Source organism: Galeopterus variegatus, unplaced genomic scaffold (assembly GCF_000696425.1).
Source record: "Galeopterus variegatus unplaced genomic scaffold, G_variegatus-3.0.2 Scaffold5002, whole genome shotgun sequence".
Lineage (NCBI taxonomy): Eukaryota > Metazoa > Chordata > Mammalia > Dermoptera > Cynocephalidae > Galeopterus > Galeopterus variegatus.
This window is the reverse complement of record NW_007731113.1, coordinates 123,760-134,436: the sequence shown is the minus strand read 5'-3', so window position 1 is coordinate 134,436 and position 10,677 is coordinate 123,760. Positions and strand designations below refer to the sequence as shown.

Here is a 10,677-nt window from a genome sequence, read left to right as displayed (position 1 = left end):
GGGAACAAGTGCATAATAAAGAGAAAATACTTACTATAAACAGCAGTTAGCTATCTTATTTGATAAAGGCATTTTTGAGTAAGGCAAAGGGGCTTTGAAGGTTGTGTTTATTGAACAACATGCACACAAACAGATGTGTATATACTCTTTTTTACTTGCTAGGGATTTTTACTCCCAAAGTAAACAACCCAATTCTAAATTCAGATGATAAATAGAGAGACCTTAACTGCACAAAATAAACAGATTCTGCTCTTTTGCTCCTTCAACAGCTGAGTCTCACTCCAATTTTTCTTCTCCCTCTAACTTTATCTAGATTCCCAGTTGAGGGAGCCAATGACCTAAATCTGCTGAGTTCTAATGCAACACGGGAGCAAATTCTGAATATCTCTGCCTGCTTGCTGGGATTGCATAGCTCCAAAGTCATTATCCTCCTCCAGAGGTAATCCGATGATCAGCTCTAACACCACTCACCAGCCCTTCTATCAGCTTGTTGGAAAAGCATCTTTACCTCCTGTCAAGCAGTGACTTGAAAGGTTTAATCCAGTCTATATTTTCAAGGTCAAATGGGTACAATGCTATCTATCTTGGGCTAAGAGAAAAGGAAAATTGCTTGCCGTAAATCTTAGATTTCTGGTTTTTTTCCCCCTGTCCCATTCCCCATTCTCTTGGTCCCTCAAGATATTTTAAAGGCTCACATGGGATTTATGGGCTTTTCAACATTATCTCAAAGTTTTAACTCTTATCCTCAAGACCCATTGCCCACTTTTCTCAATTTTTATATTGAATGATTATCAAGGCAAAACTTTCCAAGTTCCCAACCTAACTAACAAAGACATCCTACACCAGGAATTTATTGATTTTCTCCAAACTGGCATTACTCAATGATCAAAATAAAATGCATAAGTAAAATCGTGGCCAATTTGCATATCCTCTTCAAAAAAATTTTTTAAAAACCTAACTATTTTTACCCTATAACTGTAACATGCATTTATTTTTAATAATGTCTCAGTTTTACATAACCATATATTCAAGGTCTCTGTCATTCAAGGTACGTGAAGGTTGCACATTTAATCTTTAGCATGGTTATAGAAGATATGATTCGCAGAGTAGAGAATACATAAAAATAAGCATGCAGTACCATGGTGCCAAATCATCAGAACTCACTATCTTATCAACAAATGGAAGTCATTCCTCTTTATTTCTTGAGCAAAACAGTTTTGTATAAGATAAATAGCCCTCAGTCAGAACAGTCTAACATGCAGTATGCATCTTTTTGACATGTATATTCTAATACTACTTTAGAGCATAGATTAAAATAAAAAAAATCTCAGGATTGTGTGTTGACAAAAAACATTGGTTGAATCTGCATTTTTTCCATTTTTCATTTCCAAGAATTCGGCTCTGGTTGTGTATATTCGTACATTACTGGCTATTATTAAGCGATCAACTTCTAGTGACCTTCAAGTACCATTTTCTAAAGTTTTACATTGGGGAATAATTTCTGGGTCTTGTACCTTTTTTATATCAAACAGTAAAAGTCACCTCGTGCTTTGGAGATACTGTGTTTTGTTTTCAGAGACCGGGATAGAGTAGAACATGTTTCTAATAGGTTTAGGAGATTGGGTCCAAGATTTTCAAGCTTGAGAAAGCCACTGAGCTACTGGGGTTTTAGTTTTCCCATCTTGAAAAGAAAGAATGTGGGCCAGGTGGTTTTTTAAATTACACCCAGCTATTGTATTGAGTACTCGATAAATCATTATTCTTTTGTTAGCATAGCAAGTAGACAGGGGATCAGGGAGGTGGAATGAAGAAATTACGTGGCACAAGCCTTTGGCACTGGACCTGTGTTCCTTCTGTGGGTCACTGCAGAGCACTATTTTATCACTGACAGCGTGGCTCACTGAGTTCCTGGCCCCTTCTATTCACCAACCCTGTTGTGAGGCAGCTTCTGTGTCACCCCTCTCAGGGAGTCATGCTGCTGCCAGGTTTCAGTTCTCACTTACATATTAACTTCCACTTTCTGAGATGGTAAACTGAACTGAAGCCTTAAAGAAACTTGGTGAAGTAGCAGAAAATTTAAATTTTCATACATTCATTGCTCATGTTTACCAGTTTGCACATATAAAAGATGGAACTTAAAGTTTTATGCTAGACTGCCTTTGATTAAAACCCCCAGCTCTGCTACTTAATCTAGCTGTTTGATCTCTTTGAAATTCTTTGAATTATTTCCTCATCTGGAAATTGGGCAAAATACCTACACTTGTAGTATTGTAGAAGAAAAGCAATTATTTACATGTTCTAAAAAAATAGGCTTCTCTCTCCGTGTACTTCATGGTCAAAGTATTTTGGAGAGTACTGGCAATGACACTGAATGCTATCAATACAGGAAATCTACAGAATCTATCTCTTAGCCAAACCTTATTTAGTGAGACACCATGTCTTGGAAAGACAAGAAGTGGACAAAATTGCCTCATTTACCTGGAAGATATCACTACATCAGTTTACGCTGATCAATTTTGTTTGGGCTTGTACTGTTGAGTAAATTGGCTACTTTCTTAAGTCTGGCCTTTGTCTGACTCTGTGACCCCATCTCCCTGTCTTTTTCATCTCCCAGCCCCCACAACTTCAAAGAAAGCATATGAAAACCTAGGCCTAATGATGAAATCAGTTCTGCTGGCGTCATGTTAGTCACGCATATGAAAGTTCTTGGAAAAGGATGAAGCAAACACATGACGGCAAATAAGAACAAAGTAAGCAATGTTTTCTTTAAAAGTCAGTTAATTCCTACTGGATAAAAAGCCAGTGTACAGCAAACATTTGCCCTGCTCCAATTTTGCGGGTCTTATGAGAGATGGTATAGGATACTCCACAAAGGGACAGTCACAGGGCCTGGGTCTTAAATCCAGCTTTCCTCTGTACTCATAGTATTAGAAGGTACAGCACAGTTTCACAAACACTGAGGTTGGAATTCCAACTCTACAATTCACTAAGTGTGTGAGCTGAGACGAGTTACTTATCTCCATTTCTCATAAATGGTGACAGTACTACCTAACTCACAGAGCTGTGGGGAACACTAAAGAAGATAATAAATGTGAAGCCTTTGGCCCAAAGTTTTGCTCAGAGCACATACTCAATAAGTGAGAGAGAAAATTAGAGCCCCCCCGCCCTTCTTTTCTTCACAAAACGCTCCTGGTGGCAAATTTGGCATGCCCCGAGCTCAGGGTGTGTGAGCCTGACCAGATTTAAGAGAAAGCGTGTTCCGGATGGGTAATGGGAAAAACAAAAGCTATCCTATCGTTACAAACCCCAGTTGGTATAACTAGTATTCTGCCACAAGTGCATCTGCATGTATTATTCCATCTTCAGTTTATACTTACAAATACAAAACCATCTCAGATAATAAAAGTGAGTGCTGAATATTTTTGCAAGCTTTTATAACATTTTGAAAGAGTACTATAAACAAGTACAAGATGTGACTATATGGTAATGAAATGAATTTTTCTATGTGGTGCAGAGGCTCATTAGCTTAGAGCCATGCTTTGTGTTGTTCTACAGAAGCCATGTGTGACATTTTTCACTAATGGCTCGTGCTGTCACTAAATGTCTGTCTCTAACTCCCTCAGTCTTAGGGAATGCAGGCATCCACTTGCGTGTAAATTAATAGCTCTGCAGAACCAAAATGAGGTACCAAGAAAATGCCTTTTATTTCCTGAGTTCAATAAGGCAAAAAGTTTCTCTTTCCAATTATAGATTTGACCACAGTTGTTGTTTCCAAATATATATGAAAATACTTACTTTATGGGAAAGAATACTTTATATGATTCTCAGTCAATAAAACCAGGGCTTTGTTTTTAATGATTTCATTATTTGCATTAAACTGTGATTATCGGCCAAGGAGAGGGTAGATGTGTACACTTACCATCTTCATCAAGGAGATTTTCAGCAGCTGATAGTAACCTCATCCTGTCTTCTGGGTTTTCAATGTTTAATTCAATGAGATGACTCTCTTTTATATCCTTTAAATCTTCTAGGGTCTCATAACCATTGAGCAAAAGTGTTGAGGTATATTCCTGTGGGGGAGGAAAAAATACATATAATAAAAGCTAGTAAAGTTCAAATAATTTATTTTTAGTTTTCTTAAGATTTAAGGAAAGTGTAGAAATGCATATGGAAGCCAAAGGTGCCAATATAACTTTTGCTTAACTATATTTTACTTATATTACTTTTCTGCATATAATCTCTAAGGCACTTAAAAGATTATGCTATAGAGTTCTCACCTTCTGGAAGGACAAATATAAAGAATTACCTTAATCTATACAATGCTAAATCATGGATCAATTAAATAGTTGGATCATTCATCCCATTTCGCATTTTTTCACTTCTCAACCAGCTAAACTGATAATTTGTATTTCCTTAAGACTATCAATAAAATGCCTCTAACAGAGTATATTATAGTAATATTTCTGTATTACGTCTTCTTGTTTGCTTGATTGCAAAACAGCATCTCATTGACTTCTTCAGATAGGTTAAAAAATGAATTTGAAACAGACACAATTCTATATTAAAAAGTGGATTTAGCCTTTTGTTCGAAAAGCGTCATATAAACCTAAGAAATCCCAGACTTTCTATTTAGTTAAAAGACTTTATTAAGCATAAAAGCACTCTAGTTGAGAAAAGTATTGTTTCCTTTTCTCAGCATGTATATTTTGTCCATCATTTGCATGAATATATGTTAGTTTAAAATGCAAAGGCTTCTGATTTCATAGTTTGTATGTTATTATAAAACCTCTGTTCTCTCTAACATAATAAGAATGTAAAGTAAAGTTGAATGCTTTTTCAACTTCCTCAAAAATTCCTCCCTTTCTACTTAATCACAATTTCAATTTCCTTACTTTAGTTGCTAAAATTGAATAAGAGGAAGTCTAAAAGTTTTAAGTAACCAGGAAGAACTTATCACCAGCCTTTTTTTTAATGAAAAAAAAAAGAGAGAGAGAGAAGAAAGGAAGAATGGCAATTTTTTATCTAAAAGTTTTAAGTAACCAGGAAGAACTTATCACCAGCCTTTTTTTTAATGAAAAAAAAAGAGAGAGAGAGAGAAGAAAGGAAGAATGGCAATTTTTTAAAAAAATAGTGTGTTCTAGAAAACACTGAATGAGAACAGAGAACACCAAAATTCCCATTCTGACACAACCATCTAACTCTGGCTTCTTGGGTAAGTCATTTCCCTCTCTTAGACCTTGCTTTTCTCACAGGTCACAGAAAAAACAAGTAATAGAAGCAGGATTTAAACATGTACTTCCTCCAAGGAGTAACATAGAAAGGCTTAGATAGTGTGTCCAGAGATAGGAATGTAGCTAGATAATTCTAGAAAAAGCAATTAAAGAAAGTTTAATTGGCTATTGCATTGATGAATTTTGAAAACTGTCAAAGTACTGCTTAGTTAATTTTGGCAATGGATTGCAAAACTGTAAATTGAGTGAGACTAGTATATTGTCTGTACACACCATTTAACAAGGTAGGTATTTCATAAAAATTTTGCTAATATTATAAGAAAATAATTGGATTATAAATATAGACCACACAGTTTCCTTAACACAGTCATTGTGGAGCTTAATGTTCACTGTTTTCTAACAAATTACTTTTAAAATGATTATATTGAGTTATCTTCTCTCGACTTGATTTTGATCTCTGCTCTATTGAAAATCCAATTTTCTTTTCATTTTTCCCTTCATTTCTGTGGAATTTTCCTTTATTCTTCATACTCTGTCACTTTCATTTAGACATTCAGACATTTTCTCTGGGCCTTTTATTCTCCTTGGTATTTTTCATTTTTCACTGCACTTTCTCAACATTAATCTCTACTGTCATTGCTAAGTACCATTAGGGTTTAGTCCAAGGGATATTATATCAAGACCTGTCCTTGCATAATAAAAGTAATAAAGGAGAAATAAGGGCTGTTCTAGGAAAACAGATTTCCCTTTGCTGTAAGTCTTGAATTTTTAAATATGCTATTCAAACACTGATCCACTTTCCTCAGTTATTCAATTATCCATATGTCACCAAAACCAAACAAGCCATCGGTTTGCTAACCTGAAGGCGAATCCTCTCTAAGAACTCCTGCAGAGTCTTGGGTTTTTCCCTTTTACTTCTTCGGTGTGCCTTTATTTTCCTGGGGGCTGCTTCCTCTTCTGAGATGACATCCACATAAATAAACTTGAAGTTTCCCACCTTATTGTTCAGCATTCCTGTCCACATCCCCATTGGTGTTTTGCAGATAATGTCTATGATGTCTCCTTTCTAAGGGCAAAGAATACAAATCAGATTTCAGGGAACTATGGTGCTATGAAAATTGGCAGAAAGAATGGAATCATAAGAAACTAGAATAATGAGAACATTATGCAAAAGGAGCATGGAGATAATGGAAATAAATTGAAGAAAACATTTCTTCCCAAATCTCAAGGAAATTATTTAGTAGTAATAATGAAGAAAACTTCAACATGCTTGAAGAAAAGCTCTCATATACATTTGAAGATGCAGTCATGTTTGTGTTATATCAACTTATCAACTTACATTTGTGGAGCACAATGTAATTTACGGAACACTTCTGCAAACACTAAGTTGTTTTATGCTCACAGCACATTTCTTAGGTACGTATACGAAGTATCTCATTATTTTAAATATTACAGAAAAAGTAGCAGGTATATTAAATGACTTCCCAAGAGCTTTCAGGAAGTTAATGGCAGAACTAGAACTCAGTCCAAGTTGTCTGAACTAAAAAAAATTATGCTATTTTCATTCATACTGTGAAAGCAATGTATATGTAGCAAACCTCAAGCCATCATTCCTGGAGGGGCTCCCTAACTGCAGAAGGAGAAAAGAAAGAAAAGTCTATGACTCTGTCTGTGCTTCTAGTTTATCTAAAAATTAATCTACAGTATAAAATAAACCTATCTAAAGTAGTTCATCCATCTAAAATAATGAAATTGTGCAAAACTCACCAAACATATAACAAAAGTATGTGTGCACTAAGGATAAATTATGCTACTTAATTTTTATGAAGGTACTAATGCTACCCCTCTTATTAAGAGCCTTATTTAGATTGAGCCTCACAACAAAGTTTTGATTGAAGTATGAATGAAGCACTTTGAGATGGATCACCAATTGGTCATTTTCTTCATTTACATCTAAGACCATAATTGGCTACAGGCTGCCAGTAATTGGAAAGAGTGGAAAACCCCATGGGGGTATTTCTTTGTTAAGAAAATTGATGCCTATTCAAATTCAGTGCTTACATTTTAGAGTCATAATTATTTCTTTGAGGCTTACAACTTTCTTTCCCAGGGAGGACGTTACAGATTTCTATATTTTTGCCTCTTTTAAGTGTCTACCCTCAAACAAACAAAGCATTAATTCTGCTACTAAAAATATTTTTCTACTGCCTTGTGAATACATGTTCTTCCATCTAAAACAGAAATTTTATTTGTAATGGTAGAATTCAGTGTAATTGAAAGATATAGCCTTTCTGACTTGTGATCATCTGCCTGTCTAGCCCTGTGAGCTGTTAGTCTAAGTCTTTCTGCCTTTGACTATAGAGAATCAAATTCTAGGTCAGATGGAATCAGCTAAGCAGACTGGGATACTGCTCAGAAGCTCTAGGAAGTTTCTGGACATGGCAGCCCTTTAGTGCATCCTTCCTATTGTCTTTAAATTTTTAAACTTGTAATTTGTATCCTTTAAACTTGTAAACTTGCGCATTTCAGGAAAGCCTACCTATCACCAAGCAAAGACTCAATTTAATTTTGGATAAGACCCTTGATGGAAACAATAGCATTTCAGTCCTCATTGGTTAACTGAGGGATTCTAACTGTGTCCTATAAGAGCTCCACAAAAATTGCTATAGACAGCACCACTGGTGGTGTACTGGCATTGTATTGTAGCAAAGTTGAAAAGCTCCCCTAAAGTCAAAATGTGTTGTGTTTATTCCTTTCTACTGCCCTCCCCCAACAATGGTTACTAGGCTACAAGCCTCCTTTCCCCACAACTTGAACTTAGACTTCAAATCATTTCATATAAATGACTAAGGAGCTAATTGTGGGGAACAATGCTTTTCTCATTTTCCTGCTTTGATTTGATAGCATAATTTAAGCTCTTTTAGCTATAGCATTTTGTGATACTAAAAAAAACCCCATAACATCTATAAAGTATTATCATAACATCTATAAAGTATTATCACAAAGCCTTCTTCTACTTGTGCTATTGTAACCAGCTCCTCCCCTTGAGTATGAGCAGGACTGTGAAAATGATGGATTTTACACTCGTGATTATGTTCCCTTATATGACAAAGGACTTTGCTGATATAATTAATACACCAAATCAGTTGATTTTGAGTTAATTAAAAGGGAGATTATATAGGTGGGTCTGACTTAATCAGGTGGGATTCCTTAAAAAGAAAGATACTGAAGCATGAGTAAATTTTTTTCCTGTTGGTCTTGAAGGAGCAAAACTGCCAGGGTATAGACAGGGCCATGACTGGTGGAATCCGGGGGCTGAGAACAGCCTCCAGTTGATATCCAGCCAGGAAACGGGGGCCTCAGTCCTACAACCGCAGGAAACCAAATTCTGCCAACAGCCAGTGAGCTTGAAAGAGGACCTGGAGCCTCAGGCAGGTGAGGATCACAGCCTGGCTGACACCTTGATTTCAGCCAGGTGAGACTTTAAGCAGAGAACTCAGTTGAGTTATGCCCACACTCATGACCTATCAAAACAATGAGTAAATACTACATTTGTCTTGTTTGAAGCATCTGAGTTGGGGGTAATTTGCTACATGGCAATAGAAAATGAATACAGAGGATAAGAGTAAGAAGAAGGAATTCAGGGGGGAATACCACTGGGAGAAAGATCTCTGGTTATTCATGGCAACCAACCTAAAAAGTACTGAAGTTGCCTGGCCAAGTCTGGTTCCCAAAGTCTTTGCTCTGCTGTGCTCTTGCCTGATATTTTCATCTTCTTCTTCTCCTTGGTTTCATTAGTTTTACTTCTGCAAGTATCCGGCTGAGCTGGGCACCCCCAGCCATGTGTGAAGCTTTTGGTTTTCAGAGAAAATGTAGGTAATTCCTTCCTCCCTGATAAACCCTGAACCTGTGCTATCCATATAACAGAAACTTATGCTAATAGCCTGAACAGACTGACCACTCTACCTCGCCTCACACGTTTACTTTAAATTCTTGCCATGGTGCACCAGTCCCCAATTCTACTGCTGGGAAGAACACACTCACAACCCCTTTCCCACTATTTGTACTTCCTGAAACAGGTCATACAACCAGCATTTGACAAACATTCAGAAGGCAGAAAGGATGTTCGCACACCTTGATTTTGAGGGAGTCAGTGTCATAGGGACTTGGTGTGAAATCAGTATGCACTCTAGCACGGCCACAGAATGGTCCTGAGTAGGGACCATCATCATCCAGTCGAAAGCTTTCCCGGTTACTTGTACCATCTGAATAGCTTTTTATTCCACCTGATGAAAACAGAGGTTAACAGTTCTTATGGAAGCCTTGTAACATTCTGAACCATCACAACCAAGCATTGATAATGCTAAAGCATTTGACGCCAGCCTCATGAGAGGACTCTAATTGACCCATCCTGATTTCTGCCTCCCAGTCACTCTCTGCCAGCGAGCTAGGTCCTCTGAGCCATTTCTGACCTTTCTCCTGCCAATATGGCCACTCTCCCCTCAACTACTAACCCATATACTCTCTCATTTCAGTCTCTGTGATATGATCCATTACACACTGTATTAAACATTGGACAGTTACTAAAGAGGAGGAAGGTATAGGTTTAACCTGTGAGAAAGCCAGAAACCAGTAACAATAGTTTGATCTTTGTGTGCTATTGATCACACACGGCCAAAGATGACATTACAAGTTTCCCTACAACTTATCTCAAATATAGCAAAAATTCTCCCACAGAGTTCCTATTGTGTACCAAAGTCCATTTTGGGGCAACATCCCTGTGCATGAAAGGGGACGTTTTTCTTGTTGTGTGAGTGTGAAGAAAGGAAGAAGTGTGCCCAAATGTCTGGACCCCACGTGGTTCTCAACTGGGCTTCTAAAATTACTCCAAATCTTTGTTTTTGATCTTGAATGTCAGGCCAAGAGAGAGAGAGAGAGATTCCATTTTGCTGCCTGTCTGCAGACAACAATGGCTCCCAGTGGAAGTAGCTCTCGGTTCCCCCATCCTCACTCACCACTTCACTTCTCCCTTCAGTCTGAACTTTTGGTACTCTGTTCAATAAGGGAATTACCATCCATTACAGAAATAAGGTAAAGATCCTTTGAGATGCTTCATGTTGTATATGAACTGATATAAAAGAAAGGTGAGTTGCATCTAATCACAGAGATTAAGTTGTATATGATAACCAGGTGGATGAGCCACCATTTCCTCACACCTTCCCTTCCATGAGTACCTCAGGTCCGGGCTTTTCATGGTACATTTTAATTAATAAAATTCTTCCCACATTCAGCATCACAATTTAGAATTTTAAAACTTCCAGCAGAAATGAATACTAATGAAATCTGAATTTCACACATGCAAAAATACATCCCTGAAATGTTTCTGCATTCACTTTTTTTTTTCTCAAAATAACTTCTACAGCCAATAGGAAAATAGAAATAAAAT

The 10,677-nt window shown here is 37.0% G+C and overlaps 1 protein-coding gene across 2 annotated transcripts in view; it reads right to left on the bottom strand.

The window, feature by feature from the left end:
- The window catches only part of SAMSN1 (SAM domain, SH3 domain and nuclear localization signals 1), an 87,093-nt gene that overhangs the window by 9,256 nt on the left and 67,160 nt on the right, over positions 1–10,677 (bottom strand). For both annotated transcript variants that reach the window (XM_008588739.1, XM_008588740.1), the window contains exons 5-7: positions 9,366–9,517; positions 6,091–6,297; positions 3,920–4,070 (exon numbers count right to left, since the gene is read on the bottom strand). In XM_008588739.1, coding sequence (XP_008586961.1) covers positions 3,920–4,070; positions 6,091–6,297; positions 9,366–9,517 — 510 coding nt within the window. The remainder of the gene's footprint in view (positions 1–3,919; positions 4,071–6,090; positions 6,298–9,365; positions 9,518–10,677) is intronic.